This window comes from Pristiophorus japonicus, chromosome 6 (assembly GCF_044704955.1).
Source record: "Pristiophorus japonicus isolate sPriJap1 chromosome 6, sPriJap1.hap1, whole genome shotgun sequence".
NCBI lineage: Eukaryota > Metazoa > Chordata > Chondrichthyes > Pristiophoridae > Pristiophorus > Pristiophorus japonicus.
The window spans coordinates 98,256,161-98,272,666 of NC_091982.1; the positions used below are offsets into that span (position 1 = coordinate 98,256,161).

Here is a 16,506-nt window from a genome sequence, read left to right on the forward strand (position 1 = left end):
TGAACGCTCATGATTGACTGGCTGGCCCCCGTGTCCAACTCCATGCATACCGGGATGCCGTTTAATAGGACCTTCATCATCATAGGTGGCATTTTGGTATATGAGCTATGAATGTTTGCCACATGAACCCGCTGAACTTCAGCGTCCATTGATTTGCCCCACGCGTCATCGTGCCTCGCAGATCCCTCTTCTGGTCCATCTGCCTCGTAAATTAGCCTGGTCGTAGGCTTCCTGCACATTCTAGCTAAATGGCCAGTGAGGTTACAATTTCTGCAGACGAACTGTTGAAACCTGCAAGTCCGAGCAGAATGTCTGCCCCACACCTCCAGCATGAACTGAGATTCCCATTGTTGTGAACAAAAGAGCTGTTACCAGACATTCCTCGCTGATATCCCTTTGACTGCTCTTGAGCACCCTGTCAGTGGGTGTCAATGGCCCCATCCCAGAACGCATTGTCCACTAGGATGGTGTAAATGTCCATTCAGCCTGCCATTGTCTGTGTTGAAAACCTGTTCTGGGGTCTATTGCTGCCTGGGGTGTGTTGAACTGCCCTTGCCTGCCTGCTGGGCTCTGAGTCGCGTTTCTGATATTGACCCCCTGATCCATCGCCACTTTGGAGTCAGAGTTGCGCGCGTATATTATCTTGGTTTCCTCCTCCCCCGCTATAAAAGTCTGAGCCAGCAACGCCGCCACTTCCAAGGTCAAGTCCTTGGTCTTGATTAACTTTATGAAAATCCAGGCATGACCGATGCCCTCAATAAAGAAATCCCTTAGCATCTCCCCCCTGCAGGCGTCTGTGAACTTACAGAGGCTGACCAAGCGCCGGAGGTCCGCAACAAAGTCCGGTGTGCTCTGTCCTTCCCGATGTCGGTGGGTATAAAATTTGTGTCGGGCCATGTGTATGCTGCTCGCGGATTGAGGTGTTCACTGATTAGCTTGCTGAGCTCTTCAAAGGTTTTGTCCACCGGCTTCTCGGGTGCTAGCAGGTCTTTCATGAGCGCGTAAGTCTTAGATCGACAGCTGGTCAGTAGAGGAGCCCTTCGCTTGTCGGCCGCTGCATCTCCCAGCCAGTCCTTTGTGACAAATCTCTGCTGAAGCCTCTCAATGAAATCGTCCGAGTCCTCACCAACACAGTACCGTTCACCTGTGCTACCGGTGGCCATTCTCGTGGGTCGTTGATTCCCGTTTCTCGTCACCACTGTCAAGTCCTTACACAATACCACAAATCCACACGAGGCACATTCTATGGTCAAGGTCACTCTGTGACCTGCACCTTTATTCACAGGACCAAGAAGTGATGACCCTGCGTGGGACCTCCCTTTATATACCTGGATGACCAGGTGAGGAGTATCTCCCACAAGTTCACCCCCTGTGGTCAATGTGTGCATTTCTCAAGTATATACAGTATTGCAGTGTTGATACAACATGAAGGTTACATACATGACAGAACATGTACCCCCAGGAGGGCTAGCAGGCAAAATGTGAACTATCAAATTTCATTCTTTAGGAAAAAATAAATAAATAACAGATTTCTAGTTCTATATGTTTACTCCAGATGTCATGAAGTTCTTGGATTAGACTATGTTTTCCAGCAAAACACACCTTCAATTTGAGATAATGAACAAGATGATACATGAAAAATAGAACAGAGTGGTGATTGGGTCACATTATTTAACCAGATACAGCACAGTTCACATTTTAGCCGGGATCCGTTTCACATACATAAGACGATAGGTACTTAACACAGAATGTACACATGGCCAGGAACGGATATGATAATGCTAAGCATAATACTAAAACATTCTTCCAGTATTGTAGCTGTAAAAAGAATATTTCAAGAAGAAGTTAGAATTCAAAAATAAATATGAGCGAAATTTAAAAAAATTAAATAATTTGAAATATGAAATGGATGTTTTCTGCAGGCATTTGCTCAGGATGGATAATACCAACTTGCTGTTCAGTGTCTGTAGTACATCCAATCTGCTCATTTTGAAGTTGACGTGACAGATATTTGATAGGTTAGGTGGCCTAAAACTGACAGATCCGATGGCTTAGTGATATATATTCCTGAAGAGAGGAAATTTGGGGGGCATTGGCTAGCATCGCTGGAAAATCGCAGAGCGCTGGTGAAATTCCACAGGAACTTCAAGCATCTAAACATAGCACCTACATTTAAAACGGGTGAGACGTCTGACATGGACAGCTACATTCTCGGTGATCTACGATCAATTCTAAGTAAATGAATGGGATCTATAATAAGGATTAAGCTAGAGAAATACCTGTACAGCACAAACTTAAATAGGCAGCAGATTTAGGAGAGGATCCTGTTTTCTTTGAGAATGACAGGGATAAAGTTGATTGTGAAGCTCCCCATGATATAAATGTGAACATAGGAATTTATAATGGACATATAAAGACAGATTATACGTTTTAAAATGGATGAATTATGTTTGCAGGCTCTAGTCCCTATTACCATCTGCCCTCTAATCCTGCTACAGCTAAATACTACCTTTAGTCTCCACTCCCCGGGTACAACCAAAGCCTGCTGCACGTTGCTCAATTTGTTGAGGAAGTTCAAATCGGTAGAACAATAGTGGCAGAAGTTACAACAAAAGTTTTTCCAAAGATTTAGGCTGCACAGACTAAATGGCAAATAAGCTTTAACAAAGGTAGGCTGAGAAAAAGACCATCAATTTCCATATCCAGTTAAACGTAGCAAAGCAATTCAAGAGAACCGAATAGAATTCTAGAAGATGTAACCAGAGCAGTGCAATACAAGGCTACAGAAGTTATGCTGAGGCTTAATGAAATACTAGGCAGACCATACTTATTGCACTGGCCAGCGCATCACAAAAAGATAGACCTTCAAAAGAGATGAGCTATAAGGAAAGGTTAGAGATACTTAGGGGGCCAACACCCTTTTTTATAGCCCCATTAGCACCTCCTGGGGACTCTAATGGGGCACAACGAGGTTATTGCCCCGGGGTAAGGGGTCGATAGCACCTCTGGGGAAATTACCCTGGGGTATTGGGGGCTAGGCTGGCACACGCACAGCGATGACGTCATCTTCATGCGCGCCAACCCCTCACCATCCCACGCCGACCCCTTTGCGCCCCGCGGGGGAAATTGCCCCGCGGGTGCCAATGATGGCGCCGGCCCCCGTCACTGCCAGCTTCGCGAAGCCGGAGGACATACACTGCTAGGGCGTCCCTTAAAGGGGAGGCAGTTTGTGCCATGGGCTGCCATATTTTTCTGTCGACCGACTCTTCTGTCGGCCTGGCAATGGCGGCTCTCACCGAGACCGGGCCGCCATCCCGCCTGGCACGCCGTTATGGGTGCCGAGCTGTTGGCCCGATCGAAGGCATCCCTGGTAGCCCAGAGCACGCAGCGGCTCTCCCCTTTAATTAAAGGGGAGGGCCGTCAGGAAGGGAAGCCTCAGAAATGCATATTAAATGGTGCAGGTAAGGGCCGGAATTTTCTGGAGTAAGGCGGGTTGGGGGCTGGTGGCTTTAAGGGCAGGGCCTGATTTACATGTGAGGCCTCGGTTTCCTACACGCAGCCATCCAGATTTAGAGGCTGGTTGGCTGCGGAGGGGTAAGCTAGTGACCGCATGGAGCAGGGAGGGTGGGTTCGTGTGAGGGCCGGGGGTGAGCAATGGATTGTGGGGGTGGAAAGAGAGAGGACTGGGGGTCAGGCAATGGATCAGAGGGGTAGGGGAGGAGTTAGAGAGAGAGCACCGGGGGGGGGGGAAGGACTGGGGATCTGAGAGGATTGGGCATTGGGCCAGGGGAAGAATCGGGGGGGATTGGGAGGGGAGGGGCGGAGGTTGGGCAGAGATGGTGGGGGGTGGGAAGAGCGATGTTCGGGGCCGGCCACCGGAGGCTCGTGGCCCCCCTCAGCATTATTGTTGGGGGTGCAGGGGGAGAGTAGGCCTGGGAAAGCGATCAGAGATCTGGGGGATGGGGGTGGGGAATCTCCGATCATGGGGTGGGTTAGGTGGGGACCCTGGATCCAGAAGTTAGGTATAAAGCCACTGACCTCCTGGATCCAGCAGTCCCAGCCTTGCTTTAACTGCTGGGTTTCACGAATCATGTGAAACTCGTCCACATGAAGTTAAAAACAAAATGGAGGCTTCCTGCCTCATTATAATATTTAAATTGACTTTCCAATCCCTGGGAGCGGGTTGGTCGCCCGTCCCCATCCTGCCTGCGTTTAAACCGGACGTGAGCGGGTTAGAGGCAGGATCAGTTCAAGAAGCCCATTTTTAACAATTTAACTACCCCCGTGCTCCAAATCCACCTGTCTGTTTAGATTATAATCCCCCCCCAAGGTAAAAGCAGAATATTAATTCAATGTATGACTAAAGACAGGGTGACCACATTTTCTAAATTGAATTAGGGGTCTCACAGGGTGAGAGCATAGCAAAGTATCCAGGGCGGAAAATGTAAGTCGTGCAGCGAAGTAAGGCAACATTTTCAGCAGCCTATATTTGAACAGTTTCACATATACACCACAAATGTGTATATATTTACCGCGGACATGACATCACAATATTGAAACGCGTTCAGACACCTGACCAGCACCCCCCCCGCCCCGTGACTGATGTCACGTGACACCCCCCGCCCATAATGTCTAGGATTAGCTTGCCCTCCGCCCCCCCGTGACTGAGGTCACAACTGACAAACCCCTCCCCCCATAGTGTCTAGGATTAGCTCGCCCCCCCACCCCCCTCATAGTGTCTAGGATTAGCTCGCCCCCCCACCCCCCTCATAGTGTCTAGGATTAGCTCGCCCCCCCCACCCCCCTCATAGTGTCTAGGATTAGCTCGCCCCCCGCCGCCGTGACTGAGGTCACGTGACACACCTCCCCCCCCCCCCATAATGTCTAGAAGTAGCCCCCTCCCCCCCTTCCTCTGTGACTGTGACCTCCCCCACGGTTTCCCCCTCCCCCGCAGCACGAGCCCGACCGGAAACTCAGAAACAACAAGCGGCACATGTGCAGAAAGACCACCCAGTCACACATGTGCAGTGAGTCACACTGGCCATTGTACAAGTTGGTGCTTAATTTAGTCTCAGAGCCACAAACTGACTTCTCAGCGGGGTACACTCACTGCCCGGGCGCATACTTCAGGGACAAGGTTTGAGAACCGGGGACTCTTCCGGAGATATTGTTTGCCCGGTGACACTGTACCTCATCTGGGGTCTGTCTCTGGAAAACGGGAAGGTATGATCACCCTAACTAAAGAGCAAGACCAAAGGACATAAATGGAAATTAGTCAAAGGTAGATTTAACAACAAATATCAGGAAACACTTCTTTACACATTACTAAGTGCTTGGAACAATGTGTCAGGTAGGACAGTGGAGAATAGTATTGGGAGTGTTCAAAATGCAGTTGGATACTAAGATGGGGGTAGTTAGCAGTAATAAGGAGATGACCGTTAAAATGCCAAATAGCCTTTCTCATTCCTGATTTTTATTGTATTCCTATATTTAAAGATTCTGGGACCGAAATTGCCCCCCTATAAGCTCCATTACTACTTCTAAGAGGTGGGAATGGAGCGGAGAGGCCTCACCGACCGGGGGCAGACGGATGGGCCAAACCGACCGAAATTGCCCCCGGGTCGGAAGTGGTGGGAACGGGTTACCGCAGCACCCGTTTTCCTGCCACGTCAGGCCGGCGGCAATGCCCTTTCCAACCCCCGCGTAGAATTTCCAGACGGGAGCGGCGCCGACACTGGTCGGTGCCACTGATAGCTTTCCTCGGGGGGAGCTGTCTGTGGCTGGGCGGTGCGTCCGCCCTTAAAGGGATGGTCCGCTGCCGGCGATTCCATGTTATTTTTTTTATTGTCGGCTGGCTGCCAGGTCAAAACCCTCCCTGGTGGCCCAGTGTTTGCTACTAAAGTGGCTGCAGAGTTCGCAGCGGCCCTCCTCTTTAGCTGAAGGGGAGGGACATTGTGACCCGTCGGCGCGATGCGGCATGTCCGCAGTGTGCTGACATCATGCTGCTGATGACTTGGAGTGATGGCCATATGCACATCCGCCCTGCTGACGACTGTAACACTGCTCTGGGAAAAAAAAAGGTCCTGAATTTTGCCGGATTATCTGCCCCATGCGCTAGGGCAGGCAGAACACTTACAAAACGGCAAATATGCCCCATTTGCGGCGGAGGGCAATTTCGGCCCCTCTATATTGATGCCATTTGTTTTGCTTTTAATTGATAGTATTTTTTGGGAAGAACAAGAATATGAGTTTAAATTTTCAAACAATGGCCCGCAACTGAAAACATTAGGCTAGGCCAAAACTTTGGTGGGCAGCCATACGAACTAAACCACATTTTAACAGCAAACCAGAACAGAAAGTTTATACAGCTTTACTCAGAAACTGAAACACATCCATGGCTTACAAGTATGAGTTTCAATGTCAACAATTTTACACTCGAGCACTTGGGTTCAAGGGTCAAAGAGGTTGGTTTTAACTGGTCCCGCCGTATAGTGGGCTGGCCTGTCTGTTTTGCACCCTGCGCGATTTTCCTTTACATTCACTTCAATTGGGCGGGATGTAAAACGGGCAGCTTACCATTGCGGGAACAGTTAACACCAACCCCAATGTCGTAAAAGTGGGGGAACGGGGTGAGAGGAGGCAGAAGGCATCAACTAACACCTTTGGCTGCAATAGTGGCCAAAATGGCGACCAAATTGAGGCCTAACCGCCATATATTTTAACTGCATCTGAATGACGATACCCATCATCATCATAGGCAGTCCCTCGGAATCGAGGAAGACTTGCTTCCACTCCTGAAGTGAGTTCTTTGGTGGCCGAACAGTCCAATACGAGAGCCACATACCTTGTTACAGGAGGGACAGATAGTCGTTGAGGGAAGTGTGGGTGGGACTGGCTTGCCACATGCTCTTTCCGCTGCCTGCGCTTGATTTCTGCACGCTCTCGGCATTGAGACTCGAAGTGCTCAGCGCCCTCCCGGATGCGCTTTCTCCACTTAGGGCGGTCTTTGGCCAGGGACTCCCAGATGTGACTGGGGATGTCGCACTTTATCAGGGAGGTTTTGAGGGTGTCCTTGTAACGATTCCGCTGCCCACCTTTTAGCTCATTTGCCATGAAGGAGCTCCGCAGAGAGCACTTGATTTGGAAGTCTCATGTCTGGCATGTGAACTATGTGGCCTGCCCAGCGGAGCTGATCGAGTGTGGTCAGTGCTTCAATGCTGGGGATGTTAGCCTGGACGAGGACACTGATGTTGGTGCGCCTGCCCTCCCAGGGGATTTATAGGATATTGCGGTTCCATCGTTGGTGATATATCTCCAGCGACTTGAGGTGTCTACTGTGCATGGTCCATGCCTCTGAGCCATACAGGAGGGCGGGTATTATACAGCCCTGTAGACCATGAGCTTGGTGGTAGATTTGAGGGCCTGGTCTTTGAACACTCTTTTCCTCAGGTGGCCGAAGGCTGCATTGGCGCACTGGAGGCAGTGTTGAATCTCCTCATCAATGTCTGCTTTTGTTGATAAGAGGCTCCCGAGGTATGGGAAATAGTCCACATTGTCGAGGGCCGCGCCATGGATCTTGCTGACTAGGGGGCAGTGCTGTACTTGCACAGAAAGTGAGCAACGTGCTCCAAAATACTACATGTTAGATTAATGTCAGACATCTGGCACATTTAGGCTGATGCAGTCACAGCATGTCTCTTTGAGGGTTATTACTTGTAGTCTTCAGTGGCACGCTGACAGGTAAAACACTGCCACAGCCTGTACATAGTTTCCCATTAGTTATAACTGGTAATGTGTAGAAACTGGGCAATCTCAAGAAAAGTTTGTTTGGTTTTATTTTTGTCCAACACACAGCTGTATGTCCTTCCACATTAGTACAGTGTTAATCAGGATTGAGCGAAGCAACTAGTGCAGAAATTTCATTCAATCTGAACTCAGCCCGAGGCCTGAAGCCAGACCTGAACTACAGAATCACGATCTGAATCAATAGTACACGAGGAGGTTTGGCTCAGTTCCAAACTGTTATGTTGTTTCCGAGAACTCTGTTTTCCTCCAACTCCGACCTCTTGTGCATCCCTGACTCCCTTCGTCCCACCATTGGTGGCCATGCCGTCAACTGTCCAGGCTCTATGATCTGGAATTCTCTTTCTAAACATCTCCTACTCTCTCCTATTTTAAGACGCAAAATTGCAAAGTGCTGCAGTACAGAGAGACCTGGGGGTCCTTGTGCATGAAACACAAAAAGTTAGTATGCAGGTACAGCAAGTAATCAGGAAGGCAAATTGAATGTTGTTCTTTATTGCAAGGGGGATAGCATATAAAAGCAGAGATCTCCTGCTACAACTGTACAGGGGATTGGTGAGGGCACACCTGGAGTACTGCGTACAGTTTTGGTCTCCATATTTAAGGAAGAATATACCTGCATTGGAGGTTGTTCAGAGAAAGTTCACCAGGTTGATTCCGGAGATGAGGGGTTGACTTTTGAGGATAGGTTGAGCCTATACTCATTGGAGTTAAAAAGAATGAGAGGTGATCTTATCGGAACATATAAGATAATGAGAGGGCTCGACAAGGTGGTTGCAGAGAAGATATTTCCACTCATAGGGGAAACTAAAACTAGGGGACATAGTCTCAGAATAAGGGGCCACCGATTTAAAACTGAGATGAGGAGGAATTTCTTCTCGCAGAGGGTTGTAAATCTATGGAATTCTCTGCCCCAGAGAGCTGTGGAGGCTGGGTCATTGAATATATTTAAGGTGGAGATTGACAGATTTATGAGCGATAAGGGAATAAAAGGTGATGGGGAGCGGGCAGGGAAGTGGAGCTGAGTCCATGATCAGATCAGCCATGATTTTATTAAATGGCGGAGCAGGCTTGAGGGGCCAAATGGCCTACTCATGCTCCTATTTCTTATGTTCTTATGACCCCTTTACACCCCATTGTAAAAATGGGGAGATGGGGTGGGGGTGGCGGAATGCCACAACTAACACCTTTAGCTGCAATAGTGGCCAAAATAGCCAGGATGGCACCGGCCCATGTCACAGCCTGCTTCGCGGGTCACGCGGCGTTGCTTAAAGGGAAGGCTGTTTGCGCCGTGGGCCACCATATTCTTCTGTCGGCCTCGACAATGGCGGCTCTCGCCTCGACCGGGCTGCCATCCTGGATGCTGGGCTGTTGGTCCGGTCTAGGGCGTCCCTGGTGGCCCAGTGGCGGCCACCAAATGAACTGCAGTGCGCTAATTGAAGGGGAGAGGCGTGCTGCCGCGTCAGCGCTAGATGGAGCATCCGTTTAGTGCTGAATTTGCTGACGGGGCGCTGGGCTCTGGAGCGGGTCGCCACTCTACCGCCCTGGGAGCACCCCTCCATGGACGCGGAGCGCCTCCGATAGTGCTCTGCCTCCGTTGAGGGGCGGAAGGGCTGAATTCCATGCCGGGAGCGATAAATGTCTGGCCCCGGAAGGTTACCGCCTCCAAATGGCACAGGGCCATTTCATCCACTTTATCTCCCTTCTGTTTTGTGAAGTGTATAACTTGGTCGCTACAGCACTTGCGTGACATTGGCCACAACCCGCTCATGGTTTAGTCAGCTGGTGTTGTCCAGCCAAATTCGTTGGTGGAGCTATATATCATTTCTTGTCAGTGGCTGTGATATTTTCTAGTTCTCATCATTGTGATGTTTTTCAGTGAGTATTAGTGCTCCTGCTGATGAGACTGAGGTGAACCTACCATTGGGATTTCACTTCGTCGGCATGGTGCTAAACCTCTGCAATCATGAATTTTATTTTAAATTCGATTTCTGAAGGCAGTGTTGGTGTTTACTGCTTGCTGAGAGGTTGCTAAGAAAGCAGCTGTAGATCAGCTGAAGGAGATGATGCAGTTCATGAGCAACTTCTTTTCGATGTTTGTCATAAAATGGCTCCATTATCAGTTGCATCTTTGATAAATGCTCCTCATTGACTCAGCCTTTTGTGGACATAAGCCAATGACACCAAGATGGTCCAGTCCTGATCTACCCATTGATGGTGATTTTGCTGCTCTCAGTTGCGATGATGGTAAGGAAGCTATAATTGGTCTTTTTACCCCGCGCTGCTCTTGTTGCACCTTCAGATGGAGAAGCAAGAATTTGTTTTAATTGCAATCTCTTGGTTTGGAAACTTTACAATGGACATCCAGTATGTTGATTTGCATGAATTTCAGTGGAACCATTCACTGATGTTCCGACACCTGACATACACAAAATGGCTCTTTGTTTCAGGTTGTAACTTAAAATTGGAAATTCTTCAAAGGGAGAGAAACACCACTAAAATAAGGTAGAAGAACTTATTTTTTTAAAACTGAATTTGGCCCACCCATTTTTTCGGCACACTCACGTGAGGATGCGCCGACTTCCTAGGATAAAAACGGCGCCAAAAAGTTGTCCCCAGATTCTGGCCGCTCTGTGGCCTCTCCCATGGCTTGGTGTGGCTTGGCAATTCAATTAGGCGGCGGAGCTAGGGCCCTGCAGCTCAACGCTTGCGCAGTGGATGTTTCGATGTCCTGTCCCTATCCCAGGCCGAGTGGCCTCATGACGCGCGCCAGACTGCTGCACGTCATAGAGAGAGCCCCGCACCTCTCCCGGGCCGAGTGGCCTCCCACACCGGCTGGTCCACTGACTTCCCAGGCTGAGTTAGGAAGGTAGGACTTAAGTTTTATTTTTTATTTATTATTTTTTGGTTGTGCTTTGTTTAGTGAGGAGAGTTTTGATGGGGGGAGGAGAGTTTTGATGGTGGGGTGGAGTTTTGATCGGGGCGGGGTGGGGGGGCAGGGGAGTTTTGATGATGTGGTGGGGGGGGGGGGGGGTGGGGATGATAACTGTGTAGCCAGTAATTTTAATGAGCTTATTCAAGTCTTTCCTGAGCCCTGTTGATGGAAAATACTTTCCTACATAAGAACATAAGAATTACAAGCAGGAGATACTTCTATTTTTTATTTGAATATTTTGAAAAAATTATGTAAATATGTTTTGTCTCTTTACTTCTTTTATTTTTGTAGTTTAAGAACATTAAGTACATAAGAAATAGGAAGAGGAGTAGGCCATAGGGCCCCTCGAGCCTGCTCCGCCATTCAATAAGATCATGGCTAATCTGATCATGGACTCAGCTCCACTTCTCCACCCGCTCTCCATAACCCCATATCCCCTTATCATTTAAAAAACTGTCTATTTCTGTCTTAAATTTATTCAATGTCCCAGCTTCCACAGCTCTCTGAGGCACCGAATTCCACAGATTTACAACTCTCAGAGAATAAATTTTTCCTCATCTCTGTTTTAAATGGGCGGCCCCTTATTCTAAGATCATGCCCTCTAGTTCTAATCTCCCCCATCAGTGAAAACATCCTCTCTGTAGTCACCTCGTCAAGCCCCCTCATAATCTTATACGTTTCGATAAGATCACTTCTCATTCTTCTGAATTCCAATGAGTAGAGGCCCAACCTATTCAACCTTTCCTCATAAGTCAACCCCCTCATCCCCGGAATCAACCTAGTGAACCTTCTCTGAACTGCCTCCAAAGCAAATATATCCTTTCGTAAATATGTAAACCAAAACTGCACGTAGTATTCCAGATGTGGCCTCACCAATACCTTATATAGCTGTAGCAAGACTTCCCTGCTTTTATACTCCATTCCCTTTTAAGCTTCCATGAATAATAAGTTAACTTTACGAAGTTTGTCATATGTCCTGTACAGATGTTTGATCCTATTCACATTCTTTAGTCAAGTCATTAAGTCCTTCCCGCGCTAATTTCTTAACTCTCTGCAAGGGTCTTCTGTGCGGCCACAAATGCTGGCCTAAGTTAGTTTGGAGCAACTATTAGCTGTGCAAAGTGGCTTAAATGGCCAAAATGGGCGTAGGTGGCTGGTAATGCCCCCTTTTGAACAAAACTAAACTAAACTAAAAAAATCCTAACTAACTCACTTACACTGGCGCAAATTGAATGTGCAAAATGGGGATTTTTAAGATACTCCAGAAAAATCAAGTTGCTCCAAATAAAATGGAGCAATTCCTGGGCAAATTTGGGCCCCTCGATAGGAAGGAAGTATCTAGTAGTGAAAGCATACTGCAACAGTTACCTTCTTGTTTTAATTTGACCACAAATTTAATAATGAAAATATATAGACACTTTTTTAGTAAACGGAGCTGGTGTCCTTCCTGGCTGAAAGCTGGGAATTTGTGGTGCACTCGAGAACCTGATCTGTAAGAAGCGTTACCCGATGTCAGATGTGGCAGCTTTCAGTTACAGCCAAATCTACATGGAAATACAGCTCAAACTGGGTACTAGTAACAGAATCAGGCTTTCGATCATCAAACACAGCACAGGAGGCCATTCGGCCCATCGTGCCTGTGCTGGCTCTTTGAAAGAGCTGTCCAATTCCCACTCCCCTGCTCTTTCCCCATAGCCCTGCAAATATATATCCAATTTCATTTTGAAAGTTACCATTGAATCTGTTTCCACCACCCTTTCAGTGCATTTCAGATCATAATAACTCTCTGCATAAAGAAAATTCTGCTCAACTCTCCTTTGGTTCATTTGCCAACGATCTTAAATCTCTATCCTCTGGTTACCAACCACCCAACCAATGTTGCCTTTTGTTTTTGGGGGATGCATGGCTCCTTTAAGGGGCTGCGTGGCCCATTCATAGTTTTGTGCATGTGGGCTGCATGGGACCGGCAGAGAACGTTGCAACCGACCCATCAGTGGAAACAATTTCTCCTTAGTTACTCTATCAAAATCCCACATAATTTTGAACACCACTATTAAATCTCCCCTCAACCTTCTCTGCTCCAAGGAGAACAAACCCAGCTTCTTGTGCCTCCACCTAACTGAAGTTCTTCATCCCTGGTATCATTCTAGTAAATATCCTCTGCACCCTCTCCAAGGCTTGGACATCCTTCCTAAATTGTTACAGACATATACATGTCGAAAATGAAATATTAACATCTGGACTGCCAGGAGTGAGCTTCAATTTTACAGAACTCAGATTGATATTCTTATTAATAAATGGAAAGAGAACAGTGCTCCTCACTTCAATAAAGTCTGGTCAGTTCCTATAAGCTAATTTACACCAGCCACAGGCATGTCAACCTGTTAGGGTCTCGTCCTTTCCTACATGTTAGTGCAGTAATGACAAAAATCAGCTTAGTTCTTCTCTTTTTCATTGCGATAGCTAGGATCATTGTCCTTTTCATTTAATGGTCCTTATGCAGCCTTCACCCCCATGTATCAGATAATATCGTATCACAAACAACCCGGGGGCAAGAATTTTCACCGTCTGCTCAATGTTGGGATTTAAAATAAAATGAAGAATCACAATCAGCTCACTTCTTTCTGCCCTGGTAACATCCAGCTCACTTTTATGCAATGCATTTGTACATCCTTGTCTCATAAAAGACAGCTTGTGAATTAACAGCTTATATTAACAAAACCAATGTAATTTGACAGCATCTCCCTTCACTGCGAACTCCACCGCCAAGGACAAGAGCAGCAATCATCACCTCCATGCTCCCCCTTCAAGTCACACACCATCTTGACTTGGACATATATCGCTATTCCCTTTTTGCTGGATCACTATCTTGGATCTCGCATCGTAACAGCATTGTGAAAATATCGTCTCCACAAGGACTGCAGCAGTTCAAGGAGAAGGCCCGTGACCACCTTCTAAGTGGCAACAATGGATAGGCAATAAATACGGCCTTACCGGTATCACCTACATCTCAAGAACAAATTCAAAAACAACGGTTTTCAGGAAAAAAAAATGTTTTGCAAACACAACCCCATCAATCCAATGGTGCAAATAGTGTAAAAATGACCTTGAACTACTGTGACACAATGAAATCTAGCCAAGTTTGCTGATGATACAAAGATGGGGGAAAAGCAAGTTGTGAGGAGGACACAAAAAATCTGCAAAAGGATACAGACAGGCTAAGTGAGTGGGCAAACATTTGGCAGATGGAGTATAATGTGGGAAAATGTGAGGTTATTCACGTTGGCAGGAAAAATAAAAAAGAAAATTATTATTTAAATGGAGAGAAATTGCAAAATGCTGCAATACAGAGGGACCTGGGGGTCCTTGTGCACGAAACACAAAAAGTTAGTTTGCAGGTACAGCAAGTAATCAGGAAGGCAAATGGAATGTTGGCCTTTATTGCAAGGGGGATGGAGTATAAAAGCAGAGAAGTCCTGCTACAACTGTACAGGGTATTGGTGAGGCCACTCCTAGAGTACTGCGTACAGTTTTGGTCTCCTTATTTAAGGAGGGATATACTTGCATTGAAAGCAGTACAGAGGCGATTCACTAGGTTGATTCCTGAGATGAAGAATGAGCAGGTTGGGCCTATACTCATTGGAGTTTAGAAGAATGAGAGTTGATCTTATTGAAACAAGTAAAATACTGAGGGACAAGGTAGATGCAGAGAGGATGTTTCCCCTCATGGGGGAATCTAGAACTAGGAGGCATAGTTTCAGAATAAGGGGTCGCCCATTTAGAACTGAGATGAGGAGGAATTTTTTCTCTCAGAGGGTCGTAAATCTGTGGAATTCTCTGCCCCAGAGAGCTGTAGAGGCTGGGTCATTGAATATATTTAAGGTAGAATTAGACAGATATTTGAGCGATAAGGGAGTGAAGGGTTATGGGGAGCGGGCAGGGAAGTGGAGCTGAGCCCAAGATCAGATCAACCATGATCTTATTGAATGGCAGTGCAGGCTCGAGAGGCCAAATGGCCTACTCCTGCTGCTATTTCTTATGTTCTTATGAAATGTGTATCCTGTGACAAACTATTTGATTGGTGAGAGAGCAAAGGCAAACATCTTCTCGTGAATACGGTGCCCATTAAACAAAAACACGAGAGAAATCCTATATGATTTGAAAAGCACCATTTGAAAAAAGTCCAAATAGATTCATAACCTGTTTTACAAGTTTTAATGTACAAACAGATTTTAAAAGAGTCACAACAAAATTATTTATTTGAATTTGTTGAAGAACTTGATGCGCTTTCCACATTTTACCCCAGCAAAGTGCACTTGCACTCTTAAAGAAAAGTTACTTAAGTTGAATCATCTGTTAATTCAATTTAAAATAGTACAAAGAACGGCACCTGTGATTGTATTATTCTAATTCATAATTCAATTTTTTCTTGAGCAAACATTGACTCTGAATTAACCGGAGTAAACTCGCGAATATGAGCCCACATCATGATTGGTATCCATGCCCATTTCTCAAAGTTCTCGAAATGGAAGAGTACAAAGGAGAAATTCATTGCAGCCACTAATTCTTTACTGAGACCTCGGCAGCATTACTTTAATCATCTTACCTTGTTCAGGTACCTGAGAGCCGGTGGAATTGAGAGTTGTATTCAACACTTCATTGATAGCTGTGTCACAGTACAAGCCCCGGTGTGCATCATGCTCGCTGTCAGTTTGGTCACTTTCTTCATGTCCGCTGTCCTTGAGACTGTTTCTTTCCAGGTCCTTGAATGTGGAACTACTGGAGTGTGAAGCAATACTGATTTATTGTCATGCCTAGCAGTATCAGCTAATGCTCTCCTTATGGAAAAGAAATGTATTGCAATACATATTGGCTCACATTGAAGTCCATCAAAAATATATTGCCAGATATTACATACTGTTTCAAAATATATCAAAGTCAAGAGGTCATATTTCTCTCCCCCGGCTGCCCCATAAAGGTTTGCTGTTGCTAAGTAGGGCAAAGCAAATCTAGTTATATGTTACCATTCCATCTCTTTCTTGCTCTGGCAAATGATTTGTGTTAAAGCCGCCCTCTTGCTATTCCTAAGGCCTTCTTGTCAATTTCAGCTCAATTCTCTGTTCTCAGAATTGGCCAACGGGTTGACCTCGTGTACCTGAGCTGGTTTGAAAGGAAATTCACCATCGCTGGATTGCTGCTGCAGGATATAGAGATTAGGTTCAAATGGGAAAGAGACTAGCAATTTTTTTAAGGTATCAAATGGAGATAATTTAGTTTATTTTCAGGTTAGTTCGTTTATAAAAAAAACATGTGAAATGGGGATACAGCAATGCAAGGGCACATCCTTGTGCTTTTATTTTTAGTAGCAGAACTATATTCTATTGCTTAAAATAAAAATATTATTTTTACACAGGGTCTACAATAAGGGATGATCCTGATAATAAGCAGGTCTGGAGAAGGGCAGGAGAGTAAGACACTTGTGGATGTACACAGGTCATCACCTCCATCCCCAACAATGATCTCTTTCCCCATCTGCTGCTTATTCCGACTTATACTGCGTGTTTTACACTTGGAATGGTTTTCTATGCCGTGTAATGCGCTGTTATGCTCCTCCAACCTTTTCTCACTGGGATTTGTCAAAGTCTGAATGGGAGTGTGATTTTGAAGTAGGGTGAAATTTGAACTTTGAGAGTAGAAGTGGAACGGTCAACGTTGGCGGGGGTGTAAAATGGGCGGCAGTGGATCAGCTGCCCATTATACATCATGGC

General features: G+C 46.4%; 1 protein-coding gene across 1 annotated transcript in view; it reads right to left on the reverse strand.

The window, feature by feature from the left end:
* pcdh19 (protocadherin 19) overlaps positions 1 to 16,506 on the reverse strand; it is a 136,433-nt gene that overhangs the window by 23,174 nt on the left and 96,753 nt on the right. Inside the window, exon 3 of the mRNA XM_070883066.1 lies at positions 15,345 to 15,517. Coding sequence (XP_070739167.1) covers positions 15,345 to 15,517 — 173 coding nt within the window. The remainder of the gene's footprint in view (positions 1 to 15,344; positions 15,518 to 16,506) is intronic.